General features: G+C 36.9%; 1 protein-coding gene across 1 annotated transcript in view; it reads right to left on the reverse strand.

The window, feature by feature from the left end:
- Stk31 (serine/threonine kinase 31) overlaps nt 1-15771 on the reverse strand; it is a 76722-nt gene that overhangs the window by 14203 nt on the left and 46748 nt on the right. Inside the window, exons 17-22 of the mRNA XM_005360838.2 lie at nt 14380-14460; nt 10975-11100; nt 10094-10219; nt 9846-9932; nt 8130-8279; nt 6624-6746 (exon numbers count right to left, since the gene is read on the reverse strand). Coding sequence (XP_005360895.1) covers nt 6624-6746; nt 8130-8279; nt 9846-9932; nt 10094-10219; nt 10975-11100; nt 14380-14460 — 693 coding nt within the window. The remainder of the gene's footprint in view (nt 1-6623; nt 6747-8129; nt 8280-9845; nt 9933-10093; nt 10220-10974; nt 11101-14379; nt 14461-15771) is intronic.

A 15771-nucleotide genomic window follows, 5' to 3' on the forward strand; every position in this document is an offset into this window, starting at 1 on the left:
ATACATAATAAATAAATAAATCTAAAAAAAAAAAGATTAGTTTAAAAAAAAAGAAAGATAGCTTTCATGTTCTAGATAGAGTTTTTTGTTTTGTTTCCTTGACACAAGTTAGAGTCTTCTGAGAAGAGGGTACTGTAAACCTCTTGAAGCACAAACTGGCTACCCCACCACACACACACACACACACACACACTCATTCACTCCAGGCCATAAAACCATTCCTAGCCTCTGGAGGTGTCAGCAGCATGACCCTCAACCCCAGACTTCACGAAAGGCCTTTTCCAGCCCCTCAAGAGTGGCTAAATTCTGACCCACAGGGGCAGGGCATACATGCGAGCACGCACACACACACACACACACACACACCAAGATAAGTTAACAAAATCCCTCCAATCCCAGACCACCCTAGAAAGCTCTGCCTGCCCCAGAAGAAAACCCTATATAAAACAGCCTCCTGTTCAGTTCTTTGCTGCTTCCCTCCCAAGAAGAGGCAGCCACCGTTTTATATCTTTTCTAATAAATCTCTTGTGTGAGGTTTGTTGTGTGATGTGACTTTGTGGTATTCCTTGGTTCCCAACTGCCAGGATACCTCTCCCCTCAGAACTGTAACACTTACAAGGTACCTCAATTAAAGAAATGCCTCCATTAGACTGGCTCATAGCCAAATCTATGGAGCATCTTCTAGATTAGTGATGTGGGAGGGTCCAGTCCATTGTGGGCTGTGTCATCCCTGGGCAGGTGGTCCTGGAAGCTATACAAAAGCAAGCAGAGCAACCTAGCAAGCAGTGCTCCTTCATGACCTCAGCTTCAATTCCTGTATTCATTGGCTTCCCTCATGAAGGAAATAAGCTATAAAATGAAATAATAAACCATTCCCTCCCCAAGTTGCTTTTAGTCTGGTGTTTATCACAGCAAAAGAAAGCAAACTAAGATATAATTGAGTGGAAGACGTCTTTGCCAACTACAAGTCTAAGAGGAGATTAATATCTAGAACACAGAAAGAATTCAGCCAAGTAAACAAGAAACCAAACAACCCAGTCCATAAATAGGTTTCATAAAATGAATAGATTGTTATCAAAAGACTGTTATACACAAATAACTAATAAATACATTTTAAAAATCTGTTCAATCCTGTTATGGTCCATGAGAAATCCCATAAAAGACTACCAAACATGTATGCGATCAACAAGAGCACTTAATTCCTACATGCAGGACTCAGACCATCTAACAAAGTGGTAAAATGGCGACCCCAAGCAAAGCTCACAGGCTCCTTATGCAAGAACAGGGGAATTCCAGGAAGAGGAGGTTAATCTGGGGGCTGATTGGTGGGTCTCAACAAAAAGTTTACGGGTTGCTATAGGATTGGTTGGTGCCTTAGTGGTTAGGGGCTTTCCAGAAACAGAGTGGGAGAAGCTATCTTTAGCTATCTTGGGATTGCATAAGGCTGCAGGGTGCTTACTGATTATTGGTTGTCCCTGAGTTGTGGTATTTCCAAATCCTGCTTGTTCAGTTCCAATAAACTAAAACTGGGGCCTGGTCCCTGACAGGGCTATTAGGAACCTGGCATGGCGTTGGTTTGGCTCCTTGGCTCTCTCAAACCCCATCTGCCATCAGAGAAATACAGATTAAAATTACACTAAACTGCTAGCATACACCATTAATCCCAGCACCCTGGAGGCAAAGGCAGATAGATCTCTGTGAGTTCGAGGCCAGCCTGGTCTACAGAGCAAGTTCCAGGACAGGCTCCAAAGCTACAGAGAAACCCTCTCATGAAAAAAGAATAAATTCTCATCTCAACCTTATTTGGCAATCATTAAGAAAACAGCAAGTGCTGAGGTGACAAAAGGGAACCTTCACACTGCTGGAAGAATATAAACTAATCCAGCTACATGGAATTCAGTATGGATGTCCTCAATAAATAGAGATCTACCATAAAACCCAGCTGCATCACTCCTAAATAGCCCAAGAGCTCAAAATCAGCATATCACTGTCAATTTGATGATTTAGAATTACCTACAAGACATACCTCTGAGAACATTTTTGAGAGTTTGATCAGAAAGGTTTAAATGAGGACCCAATCAATAAAGGTGGTGCCAATGAAGACTGGGAGATACCTTAGTTTGCAAAGCATTTGCAATATAAACATAAGGACCCTAGCACCAACATCAAAAGATGAGGCAGTGTGTGCCTTTAATCCCAGTGCTGGACAAATTTGGCCATTTCTTGCAATCTATCACTTCTTCTTGTCATTTATGCACCAGAATTTAAGACAAATACAACTGGTGTCATCTTGAGTTATTCATTTATTTTTATCTAATTATTTAAGATTAGAAATACCGCTGCACATTTTTCCCCCTTTGGTGGGGGCATTTGCCTATGTCACCATAAATATGCAATAAAGTATCAGGCTCATGGTTATAAGTAGGGATCAACAGCATGGAAAGAAACAGCAGTGCAGTATTAACAGCAGCTAGAGACCAGGGGAAATGCAGAAATGCTGAAATTCTGGTCTGAAAAAGAAAACAGGAACCCTAACAATAGACAACAGGCAAGACAGTAGGAAAAAAGGGAGGGGAGACTTTCTTCAGTGGAACTTTAAGCAAAAAGAGAAAAGGAAAATTATGGCAACCTCCATGAGTATTCCATTTGGCAATCTGTGAAAATACAGATTAAAACAGGAGATCGGTGATCTGTACAACAGACAGATGCTAAACAAGAGCCTTTGTACTTTTTAAATTACTTATCAGTGGTGTGGCTGGATTTTTATATTTTCAAGCCACAAAGGCCTTCCCCCATCTCCACTGCCTGAATAAGCAATAACATTGAGAAGTTGGAGACTCAGTAAACTGGTTAGGACCTGAACAGACCTGGAAAGCCCAGGTCTATGTAGCAGGAAATGTAAGCAAGCTGAAAGAAAAGCAGCCTGATCTGAGGAGGAGCCAAGGAGCAGAGCAGGAAGGCAAAGGCAGAGAGCACACAGGGCCACTACTTGCCTGTGCCTTTTCCATCAGCACAAACTTTAGGCTGTTTCCTACACTCTCTGAGTCCCAGACACAACTCTAAATGCCTATCCCCAGCATCTCCCACACCTACACATGCAGAAGCAGGTTTGCTTCTGGTGACAGTAAATGCATAATGAGTGAAAACACAGGCTCAGCAGGTATGAGCTAGAGGGTAGTTTCTACATTCAAAGAGCTCCAAATCTACATGGGAAAATGGTAGCAAGAATTCAGCTAGGCAGTGGTCATAGATGCCCTGGTAGGAAGAGCAGAGAAGAGCTCGCTTTCCTGTGGCCTTCAGAGAAAAAAATGGGATTACTATCTTGAATATGTAAGGAACTGAGAAAATCTAAACACAAATGTGGAATATACAACTCTTCAGACCAATATCTGGCTGCAAGCAGTTATGAGCTGATGTGGAGCTCAAGTCCCACTCCAGCAATTCACCCTGATAGCATTATTAAAGAGAAGTAACACAAAAGATATGGGGCAAACCAAAGAGGAAATTAGTTACAGGAGGTTAAATAGTGACATTATGTCACATGCATGAAAACTGATGTGATTTGAAAGGTACTATTTGTTTGATATCTTCACAAATGAATAGACAAAGTTTTACAGGGTGGGGGAAGAATCTACATTCTGTAGCTGATTAGATGGAATAGTCTATATTGTTTGAATATTTTATACTTCCTTACTTTATTTTATATAATATTAAAGCATTTTTCTCTAAAATCAAGAAGATAAGGGTATCTACTCACAACCCTTTTATTCAATACAGTGCTAAATTCTTAGCCAAAGCAATAAAGCAAGAAAAGAAATAAAAGAGATACAAAAGCAGAGAAGTTAAATTATCCATCTACAGATCATATGACCCCATATTTAAAAGCTCCTAAAGAACTTACCTGAAGAAAAAGTTAATAATCAGAACACAACCCATTTAAAACCAGGCAAAAGTTATGAAGAGATTTTAACAAGTATATAGAAAACAAAATATGTTCAAAATAATTACCTATATGGGCATGTAAGCATGTGTGAAATGCATGTGCCTGTTGCCTGCTGAAGTCAAATGAGAGTGTCAGATCTCCTAGAATGTTAGTTACTCACGGTTTGTGAGCCACCATATGGTTTCTGAAAACCAAACCCAGGTTCTCTGCAAGAACAGTGTTCTTATAAGCATTGAATCATCTCTCTGAGCCATATTTTTATAATTTTAAATTTCCTATTTTCTACTAGTATATAAAAAAGATAATTACATTGAAATTAAAACTGTTACCTTGATATATACATGTTAATTCTAGAAGATTTTATGTATATTCCTAAAAATATTGTACATTGTTAATCATTTTATCTGCAAATAAACATGGCTTCATTTCTTTGCTTTTAAATTGAATGATTCTTTCTTTTGCTCATCTGCAAACTATAACTTCTGCCCCAAATCTGTTTTTCCGTACAAACTGTAAGCCAAAAATTGTTCTTATATTTTTAAATATTTAAAGGAAAAAAATCAAAGAAATACTATTTAATAAGATATGAAAGCTACATAAAATTCAAATTTCAACATCCACTAATAAACTATTATTGGAACAGGTCACATTCTTTTGTTTATGCATTGGTGCTACAGCGGAATAACTCCATACTGACAACACATATCATGCCATAGAGTTTAAAAATGCAATGAGCTGACCCCTCATAGAAAAAATTTGTTCATCCCTGGGCCAGAGGCGCCAGTATAATGTTCACTAGAAGAACAGATAAACTTCCTAATACTCAACCACTCAAATTCTCAATCACTAAACCATCTTTCCAGTCCCCAATCACTCAATTCTCAAGTGATGGGTAACATCTAGTATACACTAAAAGCAAAAATATACCTAGTGCTCATTTAGCATTATTTTCCACACATGTATGAATTTCTTCTACATTACTATAAAATAAAATCTTCACTGTCAATACTGACTATAAAAAACTAAGAATAATGTAATGCCTATAATTTGTATCCATCCAAATTATAGGAAGTATATAGTAGTAAAAAGGGTATTAACAGTCTATGATTGAAAGAACTTTTTTGGAATGCAAACTCGTGCAACCACTTTGGAAAGCAGTGTGGCGGTTCCTCAGGAAATTCGGGATCAAGCAATACCACTCTTGGGAATATACCCAAGAGAGGCCCTATCATACAACAAAAGTATATGCTCAACTATGTTCATAGCAGCATTGTTTGTAATAGCCAGAACCTGGAAACAACCTAGATGCCCTTCAATAGAACAATGGATGAAGAAAGTATGGAATATATACATATTAGAGTATTACTCAGCAGTAAAAAACAAGGAATTCTTGAAGTTTGCGTACAAATGGATGGAAATAGAAAACACTATCCTGAGTGAGGTAAGCCAGACCCAAAAAGAGGAACATGGGATGTACTCACTCATATTTGGTTTCTAGCCATAAATAAAGGACAGTGAGCTTATAATTCGCGATCCTAGAGAAGCTAAATTAGAAGGTGAATCCAAAGACAAACATATAGGCATCCTCCTGAATATTAACCTTCATCAGGCAATGAAAGGAGACAGAGACCCACATTGGAGCACCGGACAGAAATCTCAAGGTCCAAATCAGGAGCAGAAGGAGGGGGAGCACGAGCAAGGAACTCAGGACCATGAGGGGTACACCCACACACTGAGACAATGGGGATGTTCTATCTGGAACCCACTAAGGCCAGCTGGCCTGGGTCTGAAAAAGCGTGGGATAAAACCGGACTTGCTGAACATAGCAGACAATGAGGACTACTGAGAACTCAAGAACAATGGCAATGGGTTTTTGATCCTACTGCACATACTGGCTTTGGGGGAGCCTAGGCAGTTTGGATGCTCAACTTACTAAACCTGGATGGAGGTGGGCAGTCCTTGGACTTCCCACAGGTCAGGGAACCCTGATTGCTCTTCAAGCTGATGAGGGAGAGGGACTTGATCAGGGAAGGGGGAGGGAAATGGGAGGTGGTGGCGGGGAGGAGGCAGAAATCCTTAATAAATAAATAAATTTAAAAACCCCAAAAAAAAAAAAAAGAAAGAACTTTTTTAAAAATTCTAATCCTGAAGATGGCTACGTGCTTGCCACCCAAGAATAAGTTCCTGAGTTTAATCCATGGAACCCAAGGGAAAAAAAACCCTGGGTCTGACTGCACATGCCTATCATCCTAGTGTGGGGAAGGCAGACAGGCAGGTCCCTGAAACTCACTGGACAGCCAGCCTAGCGGACTTGGTAAGCTCTAAACAATGACAGCAGAAGGAGCTCCTGCAGCATATGCTTCATGGTCTCTTAAAGGCTACTGGCTGGAGGAGCGGAAGGAGCTCCTGCAGCACAGTAACAGACCATGTCAACAAACCAAATAGATGACTCCTAGTAACTCATCCAAAGTTGATCCCTGATCCCTACATGCAAACACACAGGTACATGTGTACTCCCACACAAACATAACACACACATATCCATATCCACAAACAAAAGTTTACTTTTAAAAGTTACACCATTATTCTTCAGAAAACTGGCTGAAAAATCACTACACTTATCCACTTACATTCTGAAACGTATGTAAATTACTAATGATTTTTTTAAAAAGCAACATACCCATAACAAAAGGCAGCCATAAGCATATAAGTCTGAACTTGCAGAAGGAGGTTTCCCAATTTTCAATTCAGGTGATATCAAACTCAATCCACCAAGCATCATGTTCACTGAAGCTCGCTGACTCTACAAAAACAATATTGTAAGCATTTTAGAGACAAAACAGTTGAGGGCTTTGTGTAAATGCCTCTGTTCTCAATTTAAAGTTCTTTTGAAATATGTCATTATTTACCTCTAAAATATCTGTACAAAGAACTGGTACACTAATGTTTTAGTTAGGGTACAATTCATAATAACTGAGAAGCATAAGCCTACAGCTAGGCTTGAGGGTTCAGACTTGTCATCTCAGCTAAGGCAGGAAGAGCACTATGAGTTCAAGACCTGTGCTACAAAGATGGTTCAAAGCCAACAGTTACTACCCAGTAAGACCCTGTCTTAAGTAAACCAAAAGAAGTATAAATCCAAATATCTATCCACTAATGAAAACAAACACCAAAGTATTGCATACACATACAATTAACTACATTTGGTCATAAAAAGAATTATATCCTTAAACATGCAGCAACATACATTAACTCTGAAAGTTACACAAGTAACAAAAGTGATTCACAAAAGGTCAAGTGCTGCCTCATTTTACTTTTATAAAATTATAGAATAAGTGAATCCAGAAACACAAAGTTTATTACTGGCTTCCAAGGCCTGAACAAAAGCAGAAATGAAAATTAACTGCTAATCAGTGACTTTGAGGTGTGATAAAAATGATCTGGAATTAGACAGTGGCAATTCATAAAGTGGCACCACTTTATGAATATGCTAAAAAACTAGTACTGAATTCTACATTTTCTACTACATTTTAATAAAGTTGTATTTTAAATGGGAATTGTTGATTTAGCCATTCATATTATACACATACTTCAAAACAACAGGCTATATATAATAAACATATACATCTTTGTCAACTAAAAATAAAAAAAGGAAATTTCTCCCTTGTGATTATATTTCTAGACTTCGTATTCCACATATACAAATAAGAGTATCACATTCTCTTAATTGTCTGGACTTTGTTATCTCTACAAACTGCCTATTGGGAGATAATATGGCACCAAATTAAGCTATGTAGCTGAACCTAGACTTAAACAAAAACACCCATGGTTCTCAGTCTTCTTCTTATGTACTATATTAATAATAAAAAAACATGTATATCTGAATTTAATCTGTGAGAGAAAGGCACACAAACAGAAGGAGGTTCTTATGTGTTTTCTAGCAAGTGTTTTCTGAAAAGAAAAATAATGAGCAATGTCAATGCCATTGAGTAGGTTAGACTGTTTCTGTATTTGTGGCAAAAACACACAATGCTCATCACAATCTAGATGATTGTTACAAATACTATTTGTACAACATGGCACACCTTAACTGAAAGTGCAGATCTTACAATACATTACCACTTTGTGTGGAAGTTTTGAACCATTTATTAAAAGGTTTCTGTCCAGTACAGCTATGGTATTTTACCTCAGATTTGGTGAAGTCAAAATCTCCAACAATTCCTTGTTCACGATTTAAGGCAAATACATTGTTTTGATGAAGTGATCCATGAATTATGTTAGCATTGTGCAATGTATGCAGGCCTCGGGCAACACCTTTCATGACTTTTAAAGCTTCCTACAAATAAATATATATGAAAGAGATGGAGTTTAGAAAATTGACAACTCATTTTCATGTATAAATTTTGTCTCTGTTAAGATTGTCCCAGAAATAAAGTAAAGCTTCCTTCAAATTAAGGATATATCACAGACAAAGAATTAAAGGCTAGATAAAGCTTAACTATGTGTGGTTGTTTAATAATGGCCTCAAGTTTCAAAAGCCCATGTCAAGCCCAGCATATCTATCTATCTCTCCCACCCTCCCTCCCCCCCACCCCAGCCTGTGGATGTATGTAGCGCTCATACATGTGTTCCAGTCAAATGCATGCCACCATGCTTTCCCCACGATGATAATGGAATAACCTTCTGAAAATGTAAGCAAGTCCTTGATTAAATGCTTTCTTTTACAAGAAAAAGAATGACCTCAATAGGCTAATGTTGGTTTGAACACTCAGTCCCTAGTTGGTAGACCTAGTTGAGAAGGATTAGAAAAAATGACCTTATTGAAAGAGGTACATCACTCAGGGCAGACTAGAGATTTCAAAAAAACTAGAGTCAGTCCTCAGTTGTGCTCTCTGCCTCCTTTCTTTCAAGATAGGAGCTCACACCTTTCCCACCACCATGTACTCTCTGGAATTTTAAGTCCAATTAAATGCTTCTTTTAAAGTTGCCTTCCTTATGATATTCTACTACAGCAATAGAAAAGTTAAGTAATACTCTATGCAACTGGCAACATCATAAGTGGTCTTTGCACACATGAAGGCACATGAAATGCATATGCACATATATACACACACACAACCTAAGGCAACTTAAATTATAAATAACCACCTCATAAAGTATCTAGAAGAGAATAAAATAATTTTACTAAATAGGAAGAATCAGAACCTCCTCTAAATTTAAAATAAAATCTAAAGCTGCCACTTTCAAAGTATCAACTACTGTCATAGGCAGTTACACATAGCACAGCTTAATGGTTACTAAGTTTGGGCTCTGGAACCAGAAAGACCAAACTAAGTTTCAGCTCTACTTATGGATGAAGAGGTTCTATACAAGTCACTTAATCCTTGTACAGAGCTGATAAAATAATGAAATAGAATAATGCAGGCCAAATATTTATTTGTGCAGAACAGCATGTAGTATTAGGTGTTGCTGTGGGATAATGCTCTTGTACACTGTAAGATCTGTCACTCATATTGGTTTAATAAAATGCTAGTTGGCCAGTAGCAAGGCAGAAAGTACAAGTGGGGCAACCAGACCAGGAGAATTCTAGGAAGAGGAAAGGCAGAGATGCAGTTACTAGCTGGATGCAGAGGAATCAAGATGAGAATGCCTTACTGAGAAAAGATACCAAGCCATGTGGCTAAATAGAGATAAGTATCATAAGTTAATTCAAGTTTTAAGAGCTAGTTAATAATAAGCCTGAGCAGTATGCCAAACAGTTTATAAATAATATAAGCCTATGTGTTTCTTTGGGACAGAATGGCTGCAGGACTAGGCAGGACAGAAACTTCTATCTACAGGGTGTTACATATTAGATGTTAGTTTCTCATTTAATGCATCCCTGAAAATGATTTTTACTTACTTCTGAAGTTAAAGGCATACTAGCTTGAATTGCACTCAGGTTTGCCTTAGGATAATATGGGACCATCAGGTAGGCAACAGGTTCAGACTAAGAAGCAAAATATAAAATGTAACTCAAAGTGAATAATTAACCAATATATTTGCATTATACAGTGATTCTATTAACTTTTGTTTTATATCAAGAAAAAAATCACTACTTTAAAACTTACTTTAAATAAAATCATTTCTTCAATGAATTAAGAAGTTTACCTTACACAGAAACAGGAATATCAATGGCAGTAATCCAGACTCTTCCTTAGAATCTTCACAAGCTCTATGATAGGAGGCTGCTCTCTGAATCATCCTGCCTTCTGTGTCAACATCCACAGAATAGCCCTGAACAACAACAAAAAAGACATTGGCAATTTCAACATTAAAATCCCATTGTAATTTATTATTCCAACTTAAATATGATAGGTTATTGCATGCAAGGTAAAGTGTATCTATTTTTCTATTTTAAGTACCTTCTCTATGTACATTGAATACTATAATATGGGAAGAAAAAAAGTAATTCTACCTGTAGCCTACTCTACATCCCCTTATATGTAGCAACTAAAGCCAACTTAAAGACCCTTTGAAATTCATGCACAGTCTCAGCTCACAAGAAGAAATTAAGGGGCTGAGGAGATGATTAGTTATTAAGAGCACTTGTTGTCCTTGTGTAAGAGGAGAGTTTGTATCCCAGCACCCAAGTGGAGTCTCACACTGTATGAACAGGTACCAGACATGCATACAGAACAAAGATATACAAGTAGTAAAAACACTATACACATAAATATATAAAATGAATAAAAAATTTGAAAATAAAAATTTCAAAGAAATTAAGCAACCCAAGATTGTGTTGGCAACGTAGCTAAGCTTTCAAGAAACATCTAGGAAAAAACAAGAATTTTTAAAGGCTATTGAACAAAATGCAGTTAAGTTTACCCAAAAAAGAAAATCAAGTACTCTTAGGGAAATGAGAGGAAGGTCAAAATTAGCTCAAGCACAATCATCATGCAAGTCAACTTACATACTTTAGAATAGTGGGTTTGTTTTCTTCTTGAACATCACTACTTCTGAAGCTTCCATAAATCAGAACTTAAAATTACCTTTAAGAGAACTGGCTGCCCATTAACGTCAGAGCACCCCAGAGAACGTTTGCTGCTAAGTTCCTTCATGGGCTCAGTGTCAAGAAGGTCTCGCTCTAAGCTCATAGTAAGAAGACCACCAGAATTCTAGGCACAAATTTTTATTACATTTAGACAATCAAAAAATTCCTTAAGACTTTCAAATCACCAATATAATCAGGGGCATATTATTAAATGCTATGAAAATCATCAATCTAACTGAAAAATAAAAATGTTTAAAGTTTGGATTCTTTTTTGTTTTTTGGGTTTTGTTTTGTTTTGTTTATTGAGACAAGGTTTCTCTGTAGCTTTGGTGCCTGTCCTGGAACTAGCTCTTGTAGACCAGGCTGGCCTCCAACTCAGAGAGATCCACCTGCCTCTGCCTCCCAAGTTCTGGGATTAAGGGCATGTGCCACCACCACCTGGCTAAAGTTTAGATTCTTTTTAATATGGTTATGCTATGAGTCACAGATTCATTCAGTAATTAATTAGCCTCATTTCACAAGGTCAACCCATCAGAGTCAGGGACTCTATATTAGAAGAGTAAGTTGGAATTATTGCCTTGTGAATAAAGTGGCTGTTTTTGTTGTAGATTTCTCACCACAGCTTATCCCCATCTGTGACAAATTTGGGATTTATCTCCCTCATATATATCCTAAAAATTAAAATGAAGACAACTGAAGGTAGTTATAAAATAATGAGAAATCTAAATATTATGACTGTTATAAAGTAATTCTGACACCTCTACTCCTGCTTAACATCCTTAAATGTGAAAATGATTTTCAAAAAATTTAATTGTAACATTTTTTACATTTTTACATTAATATTAATTTTTTTCTTTAGTGGTAGATTTGATTGTTTATTCCTTCTTTGCTTTTTCAGACAGGATTTCTTTGTTTAGCTTTGGCTATCCTGGAACATTATGATGAAACTACTACTGCCACTTTCCAATTCATTATAATTTCTAACTGTATTCTTAATACTTATCCTTCTCCTCAAAAATAAGTACAGCCCTCACCCCACATCAAAGGATCTTATTTTGCAGCAAAGATTATTACTGAAACCACGACTGGTAGAAATGAAAAGAAACACTGACCATGGGGTGCCCAGCTCTAGTAGCTACATCTACACCACAATTCATACACCTAAGGCTCAGGGAACATCACAGAAAGGGAGACAAAAATTTTTAAGAGTCCAGAGGACCAGGAAGTCTGGTGCAATATTGGTTAGTCTATAAAAGACAGAGAATCTAAACCCATGAACTCTCAAAATACAGATGACCCAAACAATGACAAAGTTTTACTACAGTGTAGTTTTATAGTAGGCAAGGCTATAGGATTGCTTTCTAGTTCTTGTTTGTGTTGTTATTAAATTTCAATAATATATAATTAGTACAAAGGATTTCTAGGAATATACATCAAAAATCATCTTGAACATATTAAAGTCATTGGGGGGCATCCATAAATCATCATTTGCACCTCTTATAATCTTCTACAACAAAATTAGTAAGTTAATTTCAGCTTCCATATAGCTATACACACAATCAGTCACCAGACACAAGAAAGTCTCTACAGCTAGAGTTACTTGCATCAAGGAGAAATACACATTTTTTTTTATTGTTTTGGTTTTGTATTGTTTGTCTTGGTGTTTGGGGATTTTTAAGTTTGTTTGTCTAAGGTTTTTATCTTGGGTTTGGTTTTTGGTTTTTAAGTTTGGTTTGGTTTTTTGAGACAGGGTTTCTCTGTGTAGCCCAAGCTGACCCAAAACTCACAAAGATCCTCTGACTCTCAAGTGCTGAAATTAAAGTGTACCATTACCACTACCACCACCACCCAACTCGTGTTTGGGCTTTTAAGACAACTCTCACTTAGTATCCCAGGCTATCCTAGGACTCAGTACACAAGTCAGGCTGGCTTCAAACTAAGGGCAATTCTTGTGCCTCAGTTTCCCAAATTTGGAAACTCTAATAGTAAGTTGTGATACCCAGTTTACATAACATTTTTAAATATATTATGGGAAGACATTATAACAACTGTTTAAAGAACGTTCTTTATTTTTATGGATCTGGGGATGAAATCTTGGATCACATACAGTGATCCAAAACACTTTACATATTTATGAAAATAAACTCACAAGTTTATTTTATAGATTATGTTTTAGCTATTATCATAACTTAACACTTTTTTTGCAACAGGGTCCCATGTAGCCCAGACTGTCCTTCAACTCTGATCCTCCTGCCTCTACCTCCAAAGTACTGACACTGCAGATCAGTGTCACTATACATATTTTATTTAATATCTGTATTTAAATACAGAATGCTGGAAAACTGAACAAAAGGTTTTATGCATGCCAAGCATGTACTCTGCCTAAATTAAATCCCTGGCCATGCATTAATGACGATCTCAATAAACAAACATGATTAGCATCTATATCTGTGGATTCTGCTTCCTTGTATCCAATCAATTGTGAAATGGAAATATTCAAAATAAAATTTTATCTGCAACAAAACTGCAGATTTTTGTTATGCATTCACAAAACATTGTCTACTAATTAATTATGTAACACATATTTTATTGGGTATTACAAGTATTCTACATATGTTTTTAAAATATAGTGGAAAAGCGGGAATATGGTCACTCAAGCCTGTAATGCTAGACCTTACAGCAGGGTCAGAAGGAGAATGGAAGTTCAAGGTTAGCTCAGATTGTGTCAGACCCTGTCTCAAGGTCGGGCGGTGGTGGCACACGCCTTTAATCAGCACTCAGGAGGCAGAGGCAGGCGGATCTCTGTTGAGTTCCAGTCCAGCCTGGTCTACAGAGCTAGTTCCAGGACAGGCTCCAAAGCCACAGAGAAATCCTTTCTAGAAAAACCAAAAAAAGAAAAAAGAAAAAAGAAAAAGAAAAAGACCCTGTCTCAAAAGTCAAAAACAAAAAAACACATATACAACACATATACAAATATTATGCCACTTTATGTCAGGAACTTGTACATGTTGAATTCTGGAACCCTACTGGGAATTCTAAAAATTCTAAACATAATAATGAAAATGGTGTTTCATCTAGTTCTCTATTGCCACCAGGCGATCTAAAACACTAGGGTATATATAGATTCTCCTCAGAGAGTTAGTTTCCCTATTCTTCAAGTTATTTAATATGCTAATCTCCTGGCTTTCGAGTCCTGCTTGCCAAGAAAACCAAACTTCACACCAACCTAAAACTACCTGGTTTAAGACAGCCTCAAGAAAAAGGTTCTAATAATCCTTTAAACTATTTATCAGGAGTATTTTCATAGAAAAGATACTAAAGATGTGACACTGACATGATCTGAACATCACTAGGCTTTTACATTCTCTGCATGGTGGCAATTCTCAGAGGAAACAAAGCTTACCATATACTTAAGTAATCCGATTTCAGGGTATAACAGAGGCAGTTCAGGGAACCATTTCTGCGTCAAGGTGTTCAGCTTCTCCTAAAGTTAGAAAGTATTTCTACTGTAGATGAATATGTATTCAACTGTGGAATATTGCTCCTCAGGAAAATATATTACCATATGCCTTCCTAAATCTAATAAGATACATAATCCTTAATCTTACTTGTATTTCAAGAACTATCAAGCAAAACATGAGTTAGTTCATATTCAAAGTAAGATAAAAATATTTTTAGCTGGACGGTGGTGGCGGTGGCGCACACCTTTAATCCCAGCACTCGGGAGGCAGAGGCAGGCAGATCTCTTGGAGTTCAAGGCCAGCCTGGTCTACAAGAGCTAGTTCCGGGACAGGCACCAAAGCTACAGAGAAACCCTGTCTCGAAAAAAAAATTAATTCTAAAAATAAACTTTCATTTCTCAAAAATAAGAACATAGTAACATTTTAAAATAATGATGATTTAACTTAGGAAGAAAATCATAAAAGCCAATCCTAAAAGCCTTGAGATAAAAGTAAGTATATAAGTCTACATACACTTTGAAGCAAATGAGAAAACAGTATTTACAAAGTCATGTATCAACATATTTACTAAGGAAAACTTCTAAGTATTTACCAGATTTTATTCAAATATTCAAAGGTATGCATAGTTACATGAATTTGGTAAATAAAGCTGGACACTTGTCTATTATTTGCATAATATTTTTACTTTAAACAACAGTCCCTTAACTAACTCTCCTTCATAATATCTCTCAGACATAAAATGAAATATTCTTTCAATTGTGAATAAAAGTGGACTGGCTGATTTTTCTAAGGCCACAGAACTTAAGAGTAGAGTGGAAACGAAGGTGAGATTTTTTTTTTCTGGTTACAATCACTCAGGAAGATCAAGCTGCTCCATTCATGATTTTATTGCTTGTGAAGCTAAAGGGTGTTAATGTTAATCTGTGAGACTCTCTATGCTTTACAACAAAAAACTATGCAGAAGCTCATTTCCAAAAACAAGCAGAAAAAAACTATAAAGAAGTTCAATTTTTCTTACTACTTTTACCACTGAGAACATTACAAGTGATTTTTTTTCTTTATAATAACCTGAAATTTCCACATTGGTATAACTGTCTCAAATTTTGTCATATTTAATTAATTTGCAAATTCATGTAAACATTGCTATGACAATGATGCCTTTAGTACATGAATATATGAAGTCTATGCTTTTAAATTCAAATTCCTGAGTAAGGGGCTGGAGGGATGGCTCAGAGGTTAAGAACATTGCCTGCTCTTCCAAAGGTCCTGAGTTCAATTCCCAGCAACCACATGGTGGCTCACAACCATCTGTAACAGGGTCTGGTGCCCTCTTC

Source organism: Microtus ochrogaster, linkage group LG3, assembly GCF_000317375.1.
Source record: "Microtus ochrogaster isolate Prairie Vole_2 linkage group LG3, MicOch1.0, whole genome shotgun sequence".
In the NCBI taxonomy this organism is placed as follows: Eukaryota; Metazoa; Chordata; class Mammalia; order Rodentia; family Cricetidae; genus Microtus; species Microtus ochrogaster.